At 62.6% G+C, this 17,935-nt stretch overlaps 3 protein-coding genes across 4 annotated transcripts; 1 reads left to right on the top strand and 2 right to left on the bottom strand.

Moving 5' to 3' along the window:
• Positions 1 to 2,418: 2,418 nt before the first annotated feature.
• MMP15 (matrix metallopeptidase 15) lies at positions 2,419 to 6,875 on the bottom strand. The gene is made up of 10 exons (XM_031615398.2): positions 6,568 to 6,875; positions 6,300 to 6,448; positions 5,940 to 6,062; positions 5,545 to 5,852; positions 5,138 to 5,299; positions 4,763 to 4,986; positions 4,478 to 4,616; positions 4,200 to 4,350; positions 3,910 to 4,025; positions 2,419 to 3,688 (listed from the first exon to the last, which is right to left on the bottom strand). Exons 1-10 carry the CDS (start codon positions 6,679 to 6,681, stop codon positions 3,237 to 3,239), a joined length of 1,938 nt encoding a protein of 645 aa, XP_031471258.1. The 5' UTR covers positions 6,682 to 6,875; the 3' UTR covers positions 2,419 to 3,236.
• A 115-nt stretch (positions 6,876 to 6,990) lies between these two features.
• Positions 6,991 to 11,771, bottom strand: USB1 (U6 snRNA biogenesis phosphodiesterase 1). The gene is made up of 7 exons (XM_031615297.2): positions 11,654 to 11,771; positions 11,431 to 11,579; positions 11,000 to 11,183; positions 10,288 to 10,341; positions 9,207 to 9,312; positions 8,639 to 8,722; positions 6,991 to 8,382 (listed from the first exon to the last, which is right to left on the bottom strand). Exons 1-7 carry the CDS (start codon positions 11,722 to 11,724, stop codon positions 8,278 to 8,280), a joined length of 753 nt encoding a protein of 250 aa, XP_031471157.2. The 5' UTR covers positions 11,725 to 11,771; the 3' UTR covers positions 6,991 to 8,277.
• Positions 11,772 to 11,859: 88 nt separating this feature from the next.
• On the top strand, positions 11,860 to 17,125 carry ZNF319 (zinc finger protein 319). 2 transcript variants are annotated; one of them, XM_090149842.1, is made up of 2 exons: positions 11,860 to 11,943; positions 13,800 to 17,125. In XM_090149842.1, exon 2 carries the CDS (start codon positions 14,210 to 14,212, stop codon positions 15,872 to 15,874), a length of 1,665 nt encoding a protein of 554 aa, XP_090005968.1. In that variant the 5' UTR covers positions 11,860 to 11,943; positions 13,800 to 14,209; the 3' UTR covers positions 15,875 to 17,125. The 2 variants fall into 2 exon arrangements, with proteins under 2 accessions (XP_090005968.1, XP_031471089.1); XM_031615229.2 differs by lacking the exon at positions 11,860 to 11,943 and adding an exon at positions 12,039 to 12,191.
• Positions 17,126 to 17,935: the final 810 nt, after the last annotated feature.

The raw sequence follows: 17,935 nt of genomic DNA, 5'->3' as shown, positions 1-17,935 counted from the left end.
GCCACCCCATCCCAGCAAGACGCTGAGCTCTGGGCGTTCTCCAGCCTATTTTGGGAATCTGGGGCTGCCTGGGAGGTGGATCCTGGCAGGGTGCAGCTGAGCAGGATGCCTGCTCCCCAGGCACAGGGAGGTGCTGGGAGGGGCGAGGAGTGGGGCTCCTGCTGGGGTCCATCCCTGCGCTCCCCAGGGTCTCATGCACAGTGCCCAGAGGCCATGCAGAGCCAGCAGAGCCTGAGCTCTGCCAAAGCCTTTGTCTCTGGCGGGGTCCCCGGCTGCTGTCAGTGAGTGTTTCCAGATGGCCCCGGGCTCCTGGCACCAGCTCTGCTGCAGCATCCGGGGAAAAGCTGGGGGTGGGCAGTGACATCCCTGCAGAGAGCAGGGCGGCCAGGGCCCTGCTTCCCCCAGCTCGCTCCCAGCCCCGAAGCAGTGGTGAGACGCTGCCCCAGGAAGGAGATGCCACAAACATCCTTGGGCAGCTCCGCAGCGACTCTGGGCACCGGGCTTTGGTGACTGCCCTGCACCCCACCGAGCCCCACCAGGAGTGAGGAGAAACGCAGCTGCTGTGGGAAAGGCATCCACCATGGGAAACAGCAACTCCCAGCCACATGTCCTGCCGCCGCCTCCGCGCCTTTTGGCTGGGGTCATCCCTTGGGGTCCCGCCGTGCTGGGGGACGTTGGCTGGGCACGTGAGCTGCCTGCAGGGTCTGCCTGGGGGTGTCCTTGGCTCTGGCACTGGGCCCTAGAGCGGTGGGAGAAACACGTTTGGTTGCAAGGGAACTGCTGTGGGGTTTGTTTCGTTTGTTTGTTTCAGTTTCCTGGGCCGGAGCCATAACAGCTAAATCAGGAGGCCTGACCTCGGAGGGCTGCCATCACTGCCTCCCAGCACAGCCCCCCTCGGATATGGGGGAAATGGAGAGCAAACCCCACAAGCAGTGCCCCAGCAGGGCCAGGCAGGTGGAAATCAAGGCAGTGGATTCACCTGGGGCACTTTTCCCAGTGTTTCTTTGTCCCCAGTGCTGTTGTCTCCTGGGGCTGCAGTGCTGCACTAAGTTCCAGGGAATGGAGCACGTGCTCGGGTGGCACTGCCCATCTCCAGCAGGCAGGGATGGGGTCAGGGGTAGGGTGTCCTCCACCATGAGGCTCCCCAGTGCTGTGGGTGGCAGCCCAGGGAAGAGAGGCGAACGCTGGCACCCCTCCTCTTTTAATGTAATTAGAGATATGGAAGCGTGGGGTAACTCAGTGCTGGGAATTGGCTGCAGCTCTGTCTTCAGCACTGTGCCAGCAGCCCTGAGCCCAAGAGGGTGGGGGGGCCTCAATCCCTCCTGCTTGGCCACAGGCATCACGGCACCATCCCCTCTGAACTGGGGGAGGGTCCTCTCCCTCTGGGGTTGGCAGGGCTGGGGGCAGCAGGGGGAGCAGGTCAGAGACAGTGCCTGCTCCACTGGTCCTGGTTTCATCCTGCTGGGGGGCTGGGCAGGATGGAGGGCTCCTGCAAGCACAAGGTGAAAAGAGGATAAGGATTGGGGTCTGCTCCCCATGCGGCAGCCCAGACCCCCACGCTCCAATAGGGTCAGGCCAGGCTGCTTCCGCCTCGGTCCCTGCGGGAACTCGGCTCTGCGCCAGCCATCCCCCCCCCCTCGAGCGCTCGCTGCACGTCATGCTGATGGCCTCTGCATCCGCTCAGGCCGTGGCAGCCTGCATGGGAGGCGGGGCCCTTCCCAGCAGCACAGCTCCCAGGAGCTGGCAGCACCGCCAGAGGGGTCCGTGCCCCCACTGAGGGGTGACCTGGGCCAGGGAAGTGTGAAGATGCTGAGCCCCACTGGAGCCGCCCCACTCGTGCCCAGGCTTTGCTGGCAGAGCCACGTCTGCTGCCTTGCCAGCTTTCCTTCCCACTGCGGGCTGAGCAGCGTTTTTCCCTGGATAAAGCCAATTTCCTGCCTTTGCATCTAATCTCTCCCAGTCCCAAGATTTTCTCCCATCTGTAGCAGTTACAGCTTCCCCAGCTTTCACCTTCCCTCCCAAGCTGTGGCCTCGTTCCCCTAGGACAGCCACCACGCTGCACGGGGCAGGGGGCAAAGCACGCAGAGAGCCAAACCCAGCTCCAGCCCTGCTGGGGAACCACGCAGCCCCCAGCGCGCCACGCTGCTCAGCCGTGCGCAGAACAAGGCACGCTGTGTTCCCGCGGGAGCCCCTGAAAGGCAGCTCTGTCTGCTGCTGCCGCCGGGCTGCCTCCGCTGACCCCCCAGAACGGCAGCCCGGGGGCAGCGGCCCCAGCAGCAGCCCCAATCCCCACAGCCCCCCTCCCAGCCTCGTGCACAGCTCCCGCTGCATCCCCCCGCCCCGCTGACACCCGCTGAGCACGCATCCACCCCTACGACTGCAGCCAGCCCATCCCTGCACAAAGGATGGCACCACAGCTCCACGCACCCGACCCGTTTAATACAAGCACAAGGCGCCCGTGCCCGCTGCCCTGCCCGCGGGGCCGGGGGAGGCAACGCTCTGCGAAGGGAAACGCGCTCCTGGAGGGCTTGGACAGCTGCAGCAGGTGCTGTGCTGGCAGACAAAGTGGGAAGAGGGGGGGCTGAGCTGAGCAGGGTGCACGGATGCAGCTTCACACCCAACGCCAACCAAAGGCCCCGCAGGGTGCGGGGAGGGGGCTCGGCCCCTCGCCTGCCTTTCTGATGGGGTTTGCAAGCTCGGCGCCATTGCTAGGCGCTTTATCTCCCGCCTGCGCTGTCCCCTATCACCAGCCACGCTCAGCCCCCACTTGCCTCGCGCTTCAGGTGCCCATATGTCCACCTGCTGCCGGCTGGGGGCATGGATGGGCAGCACAGAACCCCTCTGCCCTGCACGCACAAACAGTGTCCACAGTTCAGACCAAAGAATGCAGCCGGGCTGGGGCACACAAGACAAGGTGATTGGGGATGCCAAGAGACTGACAGACACCTCCAGCCTGGGGGACTTCGACTCCCCCCAGCTCCTCGCCCACACCCCAGCCCTGGTGCTGCGGCACCCGGCTGCACTCAGGCCAGGGGCTCTGGGAAGCCCTCAGCCCAGGGCTGGGGCAGGCAGCGTCCCTCCTTTCTGGAGCCGGACCAGAGGGTGGCAGAGTGCGCAGGGACCGAGGGGAACGGGACCAACCTCTGCATATAAATATGCCGCTGGGGAGGGCAGGGTGGGGCGGGCTCATTGTTAGCACCATGGTGGTGGGGAGGGGGGGGGAAGGAAGGCGGGGGTCAGACCCACTCCTGCAAGGAGCGCTTGCAGTACAAGAGCATTCGGGGTGTGCCCTTCCTCTGCATCTGCACGATGACATAGATGAGGCCGAGGATGCAGAGCAGCAGCACCAGCAGCACCAGCACCATCACCACACTCATGGTGCGCGTGTACTCATCGATCTGCACCACCACGTCCACATCACCGCCCTTCTCGCGGCCGCCTTCGCCATAATCCTCCTCGTCCTCCTGCTCCTCCTCCTCGTCGCCATCATCCCGTGGTGTTTCGTCGCCGTCAGGGTTGAAGGGCGGTCGGTCCACGTCGGGCCAGCGCGGCGGGCTGGGCTCCGGGACCAGCTCCACATTGCAGCCCATGAAGTCCCGCAGGATGGATTTGGGATAGCCCGGCTCCGTCCTGAGCCGCTCGTTGTCAAACTTCCAGTACTTTGTGCCTCTGTAGAAGTAAGTGGAGGCTGGGGAGAAGGACGGGGAGGAGAGATGGGGGAGAGGGGTGAGTGGCTGTATCCAGGCACAGCTCCCACACGATGGAGAGCAGAAAGTGCCAAGAACAGCAGGCTCTGCCTCCATCACATCCTGCAGCATCCCTTTAGGGCCCACTACGGTCACAGGCAGCTGCTGGCAAGGTGACTGCATTTCCTTTGCCCACCTCTCCTGCCCACCTTTCTCTACTTACAGGCATCTGAGCTGAGGAAGGCACCCTTGGGCGAGGGGGGGATGCCCACCCAGACCGAGATGGGCTTGGGGTAGCCGGGGTCCACTGAGCGCGTGTCCTCATTGAAGCGCCAGTATCTGTGGGAAGCAGAGGCACACGGTGAGCAGCGGGGGCACAGACACGCTGCCCCCTGACAGCCCCAGCTTTTCCATCGGCCCTTGGCCCAGAAAGCCATCTGCCAACAACTCATCATCCCACCTCCATGCACCCCACACTGCCGCCACTCCAGATGGTGGAACAGAAGCACTCACCTGTCTCCACGGAAGAAGAACGTGTGCCCTGTTGGCTCCCACCAGACTGCAGTGTCGATGCTGTCATAGGGGATGCCCTGCCCGTAGGTGGACAGGGGCTGGGGGTACCCAGCTTCCAGGTTGGCTTCACGGAAGAGCCAGTACCGGTTGCCTGATTGGAAGGAAATGGAGAAAGAAGGTGAGGCTGCGTTGCCCAGCTGTGCACAGTCTGCCCATGATGTGGGGGCAACCCCCTACCCCATCCCCCCCCCCTCCCCAGCTCCAGCTGCCCTGCTCACCTTTAAAGAAGACAAATCTCCCATCGTGCCTCTCATAGGCAGCGTCGATGTCCCCAGGCAGTCCCCGCCAGAAGTGCCCAATGGGCATGGGGTAGTTGTCCAGCACCCGATTGTGCCGGACCCGCCAGAACCACTTGCCCTAGAGGGAATCAAAGCATCAGCACAGCACGAGAACACACAGGGACAGAGCCCTGGGGACGGGCAAAGTGCTGGGGTACCCCTTCCACCCAGAGAGCCTGGGCTGGATGTAGGCTCAGAGGGGAGAGGGGGGGTCCTGGCTGGTACCTTGAACACAAACATCTCTCCCCGCAGCACCGCCACTGTGTCAAAGTTCCCATCACAGATGTCAGGGCCGTACTGGTCAGGTCGGTCTGGGCTCCCAGGTTTTGGGGGCCGGTCTGGTTTCCCTGGCGGAGGTGGTTTGGGGGGTCTGTGGTCTGGTCTGCCAGGTCTCCGAGGAGTCACAGTGGGCAAGGGCTTGGTGGGCTGAGGATGCCCATCTGCGGTACCTGCACAGAACAGGAGAGGGTGGATGGAGCATTTGCCAACCCACAGTGTCTCTCCTCCCCATTCAGAGGCCCCTAGACCCAGCATCCAGCCCCAAGGTTGGTGGAGCACCCACGTCCCCCTGCCAGCCCACGTCCCAGCGCAGCTCCTCACCGTACAGCTGCTGTATGCCCTTCAGGTCGTCCTCAGGGAGCTGGAAGTTCTCTGTGTCCATCCACTGGTAGAAGGGGGCCATGATAGCACTGGGGTTGCTAGAGTGCTCCAGGCCCAGGGAGTGCCCCAGCTCGTGCACAGCCACCAGGAAGAGGTTGTTCCCTGCGGGGAAAGGCACCGTCAGCACAGCACCTAGCACAGGGAGTTCCCTGCTCCAACACCCTGCACCCTGTGATGTTCTGCAGGGAGCCAGAGCCATCCACGCTGCCCTCAGAGGATCTCTCCTCCCAGCACTCCTGCCCACGCACTCTCACTGCCTCAGGCCATGCTCTCCACGAGCCAGGGACACCATCCGGCCCTCAGGCTGTCCCCAGCACCACCCTGCTCAGCCCTGAGCCCCGGCTCACCCGACACATCCGTGTTTTCCAGCGTCCAGGGCTCATCCGAGTCAAAGTGAGTGTCCCCCCCCATCCCCGGGCCGGGGAAATAAGCGTGAGCCAAGAACCCCCCGACGCCATCGAAAGGGGAGCTGTCCCCGTGGAAGCCCGAGGCGAAGAGCACCATGATGTCAGCCTCCTTCTTCCGCTTCTGGCGGATGTCTTCGTAGGGCACCTCCTGGAAGGCCAGCGGCGTGGCCTGCTCCCACACGCGGAACGCCTGGCGGATGGCCTCATACGAGTGGTAGCGGCCCAGCTTCTCCGTGTAGTTCTGGATGCTGCGGGCACAGAGCGCTGCCGCTCAGGGCTGTGCCCGTGGGCTGCAGGGTCTGCGCCCGAGGGCGGGCAGCGCCGTGGCCGCGTACCTGAAGGTGAGGTGGCTCTGGCTCCAGCGCCGCCCGGTCAGCGCGTACCGCTTCCGCCGCATGTTGGACTTCATCCGCACCCCAAACTGGTCCGGGACCCCGCAGCGGGGCCGCTTCATCCACCTGGCGGGGGGGCGGCGGGGCTCAGGGCACGGCACCCCGAGGGCTTACAGCGCCGGGGGGGGGGGGAGCGGCCGCGCTCCCGGGGGCGGGCAGGGCTCGTGCACCCCGCGGGGCAGCGACGGAGCGCGTCCGCAGCGCGGGGAAGGAAAGGGGCCCCGCGTGGGTCAGGGGCAGAGCCCGCTTCGGGGAGAGGAGGGCCGGGGGGCAGAGCGAGGGGAGGCACGGGGGCGAGCTCACATTTTGGTCTCCTCGTCCAGCACGCCGGTGACGGGGATCCCGTAGAACTTCTGCATCTCGGAGAGCGCCGAGGAGAGGATCTGGGCGGAGCGCATGGTGGACATCTGCCGGCTGCCCGGCGGCAGGTACCCGTACAGCCGCAGCCATGCCTAAGGGCACGCGGCGGTCAGCGGGCGGGGACCGGACCGACGGTTCCGCGCGGCCCCGCGGCCTCTCCCGGGGGCACGGCGGCCCGGCCCGCGCCCCGCGCCCCGCGCCCCGCTCTCACCTCGGCGTTCAGCTCTCCGCCCGCCGCCCCCAGCAGCGCCAGCAGCACGGCGGCCACGAGGGTTCCGCCCGCCCGGCAGGGGGCGCCCTCACGTCGCGCCCCGCCGCCCGCCATCCCGAGCTACGCCGCCCTCATGGCCCGGGCCCGGGCCGCCGCCGCGGGGGCTGCGAGCGGAACATGGGCGGCGCTGCCCCTCCGCGCCCGCCCGCCCGCCTTTGTGTGCGGCTCAGGCCGGCGGGGCGCGGCCCATGTGCTCCGAGGGCCGCTCGGCGAGGCTCGGCTCGGCGCTGCCCCGGCGGAGAGACGCGGGGCGGTGGCGGCGCGGGGCGGGGCGGGCGGCGGGGCGGGGCGGGGGAGGGCAAGCCGCGTTCCCGGCAGGTGCCCGCGCTGCGAGCGCCGCCTCCTCCGCGATGAGGGTGGGGACGGGCGGGGAAAGGGCCGCGCCGCGTCCCTCCGGGCTGCGGGGGAGGATGGGGCCGTCAGGGCCGGCGCTCCCAGCAAACAGCAAGCCGGCGGTTTGGTTAATGTAAAACCCGCTGTCGCAGGGCGGCCGGCGGCACGGGCCTGGGAGACGTGGTGCCCCGCGGCCGCGAGGGATGCGGGCTGCGCCGCGCCGCGATGCTCTTCCCGCACTCCGCTCCCGGGAGCGCCGCGGGCATCGCCTCGTTCGGAGCCGACGGCGCGTGAGAGGCGGAGCGGCTCAGATACAGCACAGAAACAAGGCTGCGAGACACGTTTTACTGCTCGGAAGGACTCGCAGTCCTTCATCAACAAACGTGGGACGAAAGATGGAGGGCAGCGCAGCAGGAACAAAGGACAGAGGGGCCTTTTCCCGAGGACAAAAGTCCGCCCAAGGGCAGCGCAGGGACAGCCCTGCGCCGTGGGTGCCGCTTTATGGAGAAGCCCCCGTGCCACCCCCCGACGGAGCGAGAACGCCCACCGGGCCGCGCTGCGAGAGCCGACAGTGCCCTCTCTTGGGCTCGCCGCAACACGACGGCAGGGAGCAGCCCCGCGAACGCGGCCTTTTGACACAAATAACCTTAAAGTCGTCGTCGTAAAGCCTCTCCGTCATGATTCAATCGCCACGATTCAGTCTCGGCGACGGGATGTCATGCTGCAACTTACAGAGGCGGCAGCGGCAGCGTGAGAGGGCCGCAGATGTGAGCCGGGAGCTTCTGTGGGCTGGGTTATGGTAGGGAGATGCCCTGCTGCATCCCTGCCTCTTGTTTTTCAGAGCTACGACTGAGCTCAGCAGCCAGCTCTGAGCTCCCAGACAATGACGGTGCCACTTCCAACTGTGCGAGACAAGCTGCCTTCAGCAAGCGCTTCCCACGCGACCTCCCTTCTCCTAAACATAAGGCAGCTACGGCTTTTAGAGAGGTTTTTTTTTGTTTTTTTTTTTCTTTCTTTCTTAAAATCAGCAGAATTAGCAGCTCTGACTGGAGCCACCAATGCTGACTGCAGCACATCCTGGCTGCTGACAGCACGCCGCTGTAAGAAATCTGCTGCAAACACACATTTCTTTAGCCAACAACTCAAACTTGGAAGTTGCGTGGCTTGAGACCACAAACTTCCCAGAGCTGCTGAGCAGACAAGAAGAGCGTGGGAGGCGTGTGGCAGCCCCCAGTGTTTGGAGCTGTGCTGGAGAACGGCTCTTTGTTGAACAGCAGGTCTTTCTTTGGGCTCCGAGATGCACAGCCCCATCAGGTCCTACCTCAAGGGGAAGGAGAAGAACTTATTGCCTGACTTGCAGCGGATCTGCTCCCATTGGACACGCAGAATGCGCGCCGAGTCCTCAAACCTGTCCACAATGTCCTGAAAAACACAAGCAGGGGCAGGAGTGAGCACAAGGAGGGTGGGTGGGCCAACTGCTGGAGGGGGAAGTCAGCAGCTCCATCTCAGAACCGAGTCAGAGACAGGTTTGTGGCTGTTCTTCAGGAGGGTGGCTCAACTCGCCGCCTCCTGCTCCCCCTCACCCTCCAAAGCCTCTGTTCTTTCAGTCAAGCTGAGTTTGCCTCACAGAAGCAAACTGTCTCTGCTTGGCCCCCCCTGTGCCCATGTGGAGACACACCTGGAGCTCTTGCAGACACTGCCCTTCCAGGCTGCCACTCAGGTCCCCGACGCACCAGGCCACGCTGATGTGGAACGATGGGTCCTGAAGATAAAAGCAGGGATTGGATCACAAGGATGAAAGGAGGCTCTGCTCAGTGCAGTGGGAGATTCGGTGCGGGGCTGCCCTGCCTGGGATCTTGGAGTGCTCTGCATTCATGGGCAGGAGGATCGCAAAGCAGGGAGCCCCCAAAGCCAGATCAGTGACTGCAGAGCTGAAATGTGACAGTGCTGGAAGTGAGGGTCCTCCCTGACTCAGCCCCACTCCCAGAGGGCACCAGTTAGTTAACATCCTTACTCTCCCATACAGGACACAAAACAGAGGTCATACTTGTGCAAGTCCCATTCTCAGCAAGATCCTGTTCAGGGTGTTAGCTGTGAATGTCACTGATTGGCCCATGGGAAACCATTTCAGAGCCCAATTTCTCCACTCATGTTTATTTGAGGTTGAACACTGCACAGATCAGCCAGGCTCCAGCCTCTCACATGGAACTAGACAGCACCTCCAGACCAGCAGGGAAAGGCCTCACCTTGTAGAATACGGGGAGGTCATACTCCTCCATAACCTTGTCCACCTCTGAGACCAATTCCAGCAGCTGGAAATGTCCAGTAGAGACTTCCAAACCTACAAAGGTCCTAAACAAAGACCAGAACACACACGAGTATCTCAGCAGAGCCCTGTGCAAGAGCAGTACGGCTTTGAGAGGATGGAGGTTGCTACAGGAGCTGTACAACGGAGAGGAAGTGGCTGCAAAGCACCAGCTGAGAACAGTGTGGATGGGGAAGTGCTGTGACAAAGAGGTTCCTCATGAGGACCGTCGTGGTGGCACTTCTCCTACGCCTGTGTCTGACCGCACGACGGGAGGGTGGACAAGTCTTCCTCAAAGACCTGCTTCCTCCCGCCCATGACTGATGTGGTTTTCCATTCCCATTAGAGTCAGCAGCTTTTCATCATTTTAATCACCTTTCTCTTTAATGTGCTTTGGCATTTAAATTGCTTAATTGCGTTCAACTGGAAGCAGCACCATCAGGCTTCTGAGCTGGCACCCAGGTGAGTTAGGGCTGTCAGAGCTGTTTGTCTCCAGCTCTTTGAAGGCTCACAATGCAATTTCACCATCAGCATAAAGCTGGCAGTGCTGCCAAAGGAGGTGGCCCCCACTCCACTGGCCCCAGGCTGCTCATTCCCCACTCTCTCAGCTGGCACGGGGATCTGTGCAACCACAGAGCCAACAAGATCAGCACAGCAACGTGCAGGGCTGTCTCTCTGGCAGCGCGGATGTGAAGCTGCAGCATCACCCAACCCCAGCAGAAAGGCTGCCTCGGGCCACGTTGGGAACACATCCCTCCTCCTAACTTCAGAAGGCTGAAATTCTGCAGCCCGAGGTTCAGTCCCCACAAGACAATAACAGCTTGCAGAGGACTGATGGAGAAGCTAAAAACCTACGCACCCCGCAGCGCTGCTGGAAGGGGCTGGACAAAGATCTGAAACTTCAGTCACTGAGATGGGGCACTGCGTTCTGCCCCTCCATGGAGCTCCCTGCCACGGTGTGGGATGGCATGGGCAGCTCTCTGCTCCCACCTGCCTGGCACTGTGCCCCTCTGCTCGCTCACCTGGTCTTGTTCTGGTTGGTGTACACCTTCACTCGGTCAGCCACACAGAAGAACCTGAGTGAGAAAGAAACTGTTTCTGCTAGGAAAAAAAAACAAAAACAAAACCAAAAACAAATGCAAACACAAACAGAAGATGGAGAAGGGATGGAATTTCATAGAATCACAGAACTGAGTTGAAGCGACACCTAAAGGCCATCTGGTCCCACTCCCTGCAATGAGCAGAGACACCCACAGCTCCATCAGTGCTCAAAGCCCCTCCAGCCTGACCTTGGCTGTCTGCAGGGACAGGGCACCACTGTGCCACTGCCTCACCATTCTTAGTGTAAAGAACTCCTTCCTTATATCCAGTCTACGTCTCCCTTGTTTTAGTTTGAAACCATTTCCTCTTGTCCTAAACTGAGACAGGGGAGGTTTAGGTTGGATGTTAGGAGGAAGTTTTTCACCCAGAGGGTGGTGAGGCACTGGAACAGGTTGCCCAAGGAGGCTGTGGATGCCCCATCCCTGCAGGCATTCGAGGCCAGGCTGGATGTGGCTCTGGGCAGCCTGGTCTGCTGGTTGGTGACCTGCACATAGCAGGGGTTGGAACCAGATGATCATTGTGGGCCTTTCCAACCCAGGCCATTCTGTGATTCTGTGATTCTATCACAACAGACCCTGCTAAAGAGTGGGACGAGAGGCCCACAGCCGCTGCCCGGGGCTCAGCTGTCCCCACCTGTGGAAGGAGGCCAGGCGCTCCTTGAGGCTCTGCACGAAGGGGTTGATCCAGTGGTAGCGCAGCACCACGCTCTGCGACAGGCTGACATGGAACTCCTCCATGGGGGCGAGAGACGGGACGTAGGTGCGAGCGTGGGTCGCCAGCAGCTCCAGCAGCTCCAGGAACTCCTCCTGGGCCTGATCTGCGGGGCACAAAGGTTGCGGGGCTGAGTTCGGAGGGGACCTCACAGCCCGCCGAGCCCCGAGCCCTGCCGTAGGCTGCCGGCCCCCCGCAGCCCGCCCGCGTCCTGGGGCGCCCCCAGGGTCGGGGCACCCCCAGCTCCGGGCGGCGGTGCCGCGGCCGCACCGCCCTCCCGCGGCGAGGTGTCGGCGGCGCCGCGCACGCCGCCCCGCAGCCCCAGGCCCGGCCCCGCGGCCCGGCTCACGCACAGGGCAGGTAGACGTGCGTGGCCCAGCTGCCCCGCTCGTGGGGGAAGCACCGCACGCGGCCGCCGTGCCGAGAGCCGTCGTCCCGCTTCTCCTCCCGCTCCTCCTCGCGGAACATGGCCAGCACGCACTCGGGGACGGGCAGGCGGCGGCTGCAAGACAGAAAGAAGCGCGTCGGTTTCCCCCCCGCGCCGGGCCCGGCGCCGCCCGGCCGCACGGCACGCACCTGCCCCGCGCGCCCCCCCCTCCTTCCTCCTCATCCTCGGAGCTGCTGTACCCCACGAGCGCGGCGCTCATGGCGGCGCCGCGCCGCGCGCTCTGCCCGGCAGGGGGCGCCGCGCGCCGGCCGCGCTCCGCCTCCCGCGCTCCGCTCCGCTCCGCTCCGCCGCCCGGCCCGGCCCTCCCCGCCCCGCCGCCCGCCGCCGCCGCCAAGCGAGCGCGGGGATCGGGCGGAGCGAGCAGGCCGCGGCCCCGCCCGCAGGCAGCGAGCGGGCCGAGCGGGGCCTCCCGCCGCAGGTGAGGGCCCTTTGTGCGGGCCTCGGGCCGGCGGGAAGTTGCCCCCCGTGCGACCGCGGGGCCTCGGGGCGGCCCATGGGGGCGGCGGGCCGCGGGCGGGGCGGGCCCGGCGGTGGGCTCGGGCTGCGGGGAGCCCCGGGCGCGGAGCCGTTCGCCGCCCGCTGAGCCCGGCCTGGAAGTGCCTCCGCTCCGTCTGGGCGCTCCTTCCGAGGGATGAGCGGGACCCGGAGCCGGCCCCGGTGCGGCAGGTCGGTACGGGCTGCTGCCGGGCGGGACGGGGTGATGATGCCGGGACGGGATGCGGTGATGCCGGGACGGGATGCGCTGATGATGCCGGGATGGGGCGACGATGCCGGGACGGGGCGATGCCGGGACGGGGTGGGGTGATGCCGGGATGGGGTGATGATGCCGGGATGAGGTGCTGCCGCAGCCCGCGGGGATGGCACCGAGCCGTGCGGTGGGACGGCTCCCCAGCTCCACGAGCCCGGCCCGTGCTGCGGGCTCGGCACACGGGGAGCCCCGGGCTGCGGCTGGAGGACCCGCTGGGAGCCGGCCCGGCCCGCAGGGCAAAGCCGTGCCGCTACCGCTCGGGGGGCATTGGGGCCGTATCCTGCCCTCAGCTCCTCCTCCGGGTGTCAGAGCGAAAGAGCTGAGCTCCCAGGTCTTGGCAGGAGCCAGGTCCGGCACACCAGGGGCCTCTGGGTGTTGTGCTGTCCAGATTGTGCTGGCGGACAAAGCGATGCCGTGTTCCTGCAGGGCATCGAGGGGGCAGGGGCTGTATCCTGCCTGCAGCATCTGCTCCAGGTGTCAGCACAAAAGGACTGAGGTCCTGGAGGAAACCGGCCTGGCACGTGGGCCTCTGGGTGCTGTATTGCTCAGATTGATGCTGCAGGACGAAGCGATGCCCTGCCCTGTAGCACAGAGGCACTGAGGGGATGTGGGTTGTGGCCCAGCAGTGCCTGCTGCTGCCTCTTGCCCAAGCATGGACACTTCTGTGCTGCTGAAGTGTCTCGTCACTTGTTCATACCCACTGCTCACTGGCGGAGTTAACACTTCTCTTGGTCAGTACTGGGTTTTATCTGTGAGAAGAACCATACAGCAAGGCCAAGCAGTGCCTCTGGGGCAAGATGCTGGGCCCCAGCGTTCAGTTATCCTGAACTTTGCAGGAAGGCTCGGCCGAGCCATTGCAGCAGTGCCTCTTTGGTCGTGCTTTGCACAATGCCTGCAGGTTCTGTTTTGTCTGCAGGCAGGGTAACACCGAGGGCAAACCCTTCTCTATCTTCTCTGGCTCTTCCTACAGGCAGAGAGGAAACTTCATGAATACCTCCCTCCCTTGGCTCTGTCAGAGGTTGATGTGCTCGATGCTGGGGCTTCAGGAGGAGGTTGGGACTGGCAGAACTGCCTTTCTAGGGTGGGAATCTGCCTTGGTATTTGTGACATTTCACTCGGTAGCTTTTTTGCACAGCATTTAGCACACCCCAGCCCGCACAGAGAAACAGATGGATGTGTTCACCCTGTTAGAACTGTTCCGGTGGAAATGGGTGAGCGTTTTGCTCAGACCCCACATTACATGCTGGGCCTGATGAGGACTGAAGCAGCCTCTGCTGCTTCATGTGAGAGCTCGCCAGGCAAACCCGTGGCTGTGTTGGCCAGGCAGGGTCTGTCTCTTTCTACACTGAGTCCCTGGCTGCTGCCAGCAGCATGCAGTGCTCCAGCTCTGGGCGGCTCCCCTCCATGGCCTCCCAGGTGCTTTGCAGGGGTGCAGGAGAGTTTGCAAAGTGAGCCGTGAGCTCACCTGACTGGAGAGCTGCCTGTCTGTCGTCTGAGATCTGACATGAACTGTCTTCTTCTTGCAGGCAGAGCTGCTCCCTGTGCTGCATCGCTCGCCCTGCCTGTGTGTGAGCACGTCACAGCCAGCACAGAGAAGGGCCTCTTCTTGTCTTCAAGGCACTTGCTTCTACCTGCCTGCCTTTTTTTTTTTTTTTTTTTTTTGTCCAAGAAAAGGAAAGAGAAAAAGAAAAAGCCAAACAGAAAACCGGAACACGCAGTCCACAAAGAACTTCTGCAGATCCAAGGAGGAGCCCGTGGCATCTCGGCCTCCTCGCTCCCCAGGATCCTGGCTGTGGGCTGGGCTTCCTGTCCTCAATTTCAGGATCGGTACAGGGAATCAGAGTCTTGGATGCTTTTGATTTTTATTTTTACTTGAACCTTTCTGACCGAGAAGCTGAAGCTGTCACTGCTAAAACCCTGTTTTTTTTTCCCAAGCATGTCAGAAAGCTGGCAGCAGCAACAGCAGCAACCGCAGCAGCCGCCGCCACCTCCGCAGCAGCACCACGCTGGGACCACCGCCCTCCCGGAACACTCCATCCCACCCAGCACCGCCGAAAACCCCCTGGGCTGTGCCGTCTACGGCATCCTGCTGCAGCCGGACCCGGGCCTGCAGCACCACCAGCACGCCCCGCTGCAGGCCGGGGAGCCGTCCCACAAATGCGGGGTGTGCGGCCACGACCTCACTCACCTCTCCAACCCCCATGAGCACCAGTGCTTGCCGGGCCATGACCGCTCTTTCCAGTGTACGCAGTGTCTGAAGATCTTCCACCAGGCCACCGACCTGCTGGAACACCAGTGCATCCAGGTGGAGCAGAAGCCCTTCGTGTGCGGTGTGTGCAAGATGGGCTTCTCCCTCCTAACCTCGCTGGCGCAACACCACAACGTCCACAACGGCAACGCCATGAAGTGCTCCATCTGCGAGAAGACCTACAAGCCGCCCGAGGCCGAGCACCCGCAGCCCCTCGATCCCTCGGAGAAGCCCTACAGCTGCTCCATCTGTCAGAAAACCTTCAAGCACCTCTCGGAGCTGTCCCGGCACGAGCGCATCCACACGGGCGAGAAGCCGTACAAGTGCACGCTGTGCGACAAGAGCTTCAGCCAGTCGTCCCACCTGGTGCACCACAAACGGACGCACAGCTCGGAGCGGCCCTACAAGTGCACGGTGTGCGAGAAGACCTTCAAGCACCGCTCGCACCTGGTGCGCCACATGTACGCGCACTCGGGGGAGCACCTCTTCAAGTGCAACGTCTGCGAGCTGCACTTCAAGGAGTCGTCCGAGCTGCTGCAGCACCCCTGCACGCCCAGCGGCGAGCGGCCCTTCCGCTGCGGGGAGTGCCAGAAGGCCTTCAAGCGGCCCTCGGACCTGCGGCAGCACGAGCGCACGCACAGCGAGGAGCGGCCCTTCAAGTGCGACCTGTGCCAGATGAGCTTCAAGCAGCAGTACGCGCTCATGCGCCACCGCCGCACGCACAAGGCCGAGGAGCCCTTCAAGTGCAACCTGTGCGAGAAGGGCTTCGTGCAGCCCTCGCACCTGGTGTACCACCAGCACGTGCACGGCATAGAGAACCTCTTCAAGTGCAACGTGTGCCAGAAGGGCTTCAACCAGTCCTCGGAGCTGCTGCGGCACAAGTGCGTGCAGAACGCCGAGCGGCCCTTCAAGTGCGCGGTGTGCAACAAGTCCTACAAGCGGGCCTCGGCGCTGCAGAAGCACCAGCTGGCCCACTGCGCCGAGAAGCCCCTCAAGTGCACGCTCTGCGAGAGACGTTTCTTCTCCTCCTCCGAGTTCGTGCAGCACCGCTGCGACCCGGCCCGCGAGAAGCCCCTCAAGTGCCCCGACTGTGAAAAGCGCTTCAAGTACGCCTCGGACCTGCAGCGCCATCGGCGCGTGCACACGGGCGAGAAGCCCTACAAGTGCCCCTCCTGCGAGAAGGCCTTCAAGCAGCGCGAGCACCTCAACAAGCACCACAGCGTGCACGCCCGCGAGCAGCAGTACAAGTGCATGTGGTGCGGGGAGCGCTTCCTGGACTTGGGCCTGCTGCAGGAGCACAGCGTCCAGCACACGGCCGAGGGCGCCTACCAGGTGGCCGCCTGCTTGCCGTGAGCCTCCTGCTCCTGGTGGCTTTCAGCTTGCATGTGATGCCCCGAGCCTCGGCCTCCCCTTCCCTCTCCTCAGCTGGAGGCGGCCTCCAGGGAGTGCTGGGGGAAAGGGGAGGTCCGGCGGGTGGGTGGGGGGGGGAAGCCTTCCTCTGGCCTCCATGGTTTGTACCCACTGTAGCACAGGGGTTGAAGGATGGTGTGAAAAGCTCAGAGAGAGTGGAGAGGAGAGGAGGGAAGTGGTGAGAGGAAGCCATGCCTGGAGCTGCCTGGTGTCCCCTGGACTGTGCTTCCCACCGTACCCATGTAGCAGTGCTGGGAGCTGGCAGGGCTCTGCTCAGCCGCCCTCTGCATGCAGCCCCTTTTCTCTGTCCCACCTGGTGACTCCTCTTGCAGAGAGTGCTTGGGAGCAAAGCGGAGCGCTCCCTCTGGGTGCGCTGCTCACTGGGGACGTGGCAGGTTTCCGTGCTGGGCTCTCCCAGTGTTGTTAATCCAAACTCAAATGAGTGACTCGAGGGGACCGTTTCAGATCATTAACATTTATCAACTGCCCCGACCTCCCCTGCTCTCCTTCTTTCTAGAGCATAGAAAGGGAAAAGCCGTGGGGTTGCACACCTCCAAAATACACTTTGGCGTTGCTGCTCTTGCAGTTGGTGGCTGTCACACTTGGGAATAGTTTTGAGCAAGCCTGCCCATCCCCATCCCTGCTGGCAGTGAGGGAAGGGTACCGAGCACCACACGCTGCAGAGAGTGTGGTAAGGAGAGTCTCCACTCCTGGTTGTGAGCATGGCATTGACCAGCTGCCTCCGGAGGGACCTTGCTCTCCCGTGAAGACTTACCTCCATTCCCAGGCTTCTTCCCTCCCTGCTCTGCTTAGGCCATGAGCACACCTCCAGGGTCAGGCACAGGGACGTCCCCGCAGCTTGAACACTAAGGGGTGAGGTGAACACTACAAAGAACCTGCAGCCTCAGGAATGGTCTCGGCCATCTCCGGTGGTGACCCACGTGGTGCTCTGGGGTGTCTGATTTGCTGGGGGGAACCAGTTCTGTCCAGAACAAGTTGGGAGGACCCTTCCTGCCCTGTGGGCTCAGCTCCAGAGAAAGGGGAAGGTTAGCAGTGGATAAAGGAGGGGTTATTTTTCCCCTCTTGCGGGAGTCCTGATTTACCCCTTTACTCTTTCTTTACCTCTTCCGTTTTTTCAGGTTTTGCACAGTTCTTGTAAACGTCACTTAAAAATAAATCTCCCCTAGCAAGGTTGGTGCAGCCTCAGGTGTTTTCCTCTGCAGGATTTTGCTGGCTTCCTTTGGCCAAGAGCCCCATGAGGTGCCAGCTGGATGCCCTCAGGGTTGAAGGTGTGCCTGCCGCCTTGCTGCCAGCCTTCCCCTCTCCATGTTTGGAGATATCAGAATGTTAACAACTCTCTGTGCTCTAGCCCAGCTGGATGTGGTGCTGGACTACCTGTCGTATTGCTCCAGCTTCAGTGCAGGTCCAGTCTCAGCCCTCCTGTGCCCTGGGTTGTCCATTGGGTGAGCCGGAGGTGTTCCGACCAGCTCTAGTTAGCAAACAGCAGCTCGCAGATTGCCTGCATGCTGAGCTGGTGATTAGGACGAGTTTAAAGTCTAGGCAGATGGACCTTGCACAGAGCTGGGCCGTGCCTGCTTTGCAGATGGTGGACACTAAAAGGTGGAGAGAAGCTTCCAGTTCCATCTCCAGTGCAGAGGAGGAGCAGAGTGCATGGCCACGGGGCTGGGGCACTCAGTGGCTTTGGGGCTGTCTCCTCGTGCAGCTTCCCGGAGCTGCAAACAGACCATCCTCTCTGCTGCCCAGGGAAGAGGGACCGATGCTCATCCTAACTTCATGCTGCATCAGAGATGTAGAACTTCCTACCGAGTTTTCTGTCCGCGTTTCTTTTGTTTTGTTTTTTGTTTTGTTTTTGTTTTTGTTGTTTTTCCTTTTTTTTTTTTTTAAAGCAGTTTGTTAATATTCATTAAAGAAGTACTGTATAGTTTAACTTGATGTCATAGCAGATCTTTTAAACAAAAACGCGCCGTGTCCCTGCGCTCACAC

This window comes from Phasianus colchicus, chromosome 13, assembly GCF_987193195.1.
Source record: "Phasianus colchicus chromosome 13, bPhaCol1.hap1.1, whole genome shotgun sequence".
Classification (NCBI taxonomy): Eukaryota; Metazoa; Chordata; class Aves; order Galliformes; family Phasianidae; genus Phasianus; species Phasianus colchicus.
This window is presented reverse-complemented; position numbering and strand designations above follow the sequence as displayed.

Coding starts and splice junctions, on each gene's coding strand:
- MMP15 (XM_031615398.2), bottom strand. CDS start 6,681: ATGGCGGGCGGCGGGGCGCGACGTGAGGGCGCCCCCTGCCGGGCGGGC. Junction 5,853..5,939: donor CAGAGCCACCTCACCTTCAG/GTACGCGGCCAC, acceptor CTGTGCCCGCAG/CATCCAGAACTACACGGAGA. Junction 4,617..4,762: donor GAGAGATGTTTGTGTTCAAG/GTACCAGCCAGG, acceptor GATTCCCTCTAG/GGCAAGTGGTTCTGGCGGGT.
- ZNF319 (XM_090149842.1), top strand. CDS start 14,210: ATGTCAGAAAGCTGGCAGCAGCAACAGCAGCAACCGCAGCAGCCGCCG.
- USB1 (XM_031615297.2), bottom strand. CDS start 11,724: ATGAGCGCCGCGCTCGTGGGGTACAGCAGCTCCGAGGATGAGGAGGAA. Junction 8,723..9,206: donor ACCTCCCCGTATTCTACAAG/GTGAGGCCTTTC, acceptor TTTTATCTTCAG/GACCCATCGTTCCACATCAG. Junction 8,383..8,638: donor AGTGTCTGCAAGAGCTCCAG/GTGTGTCTCCAC, acceptor TGTGTTTTTCAG/GACATTGTGGACAGGTTTGA.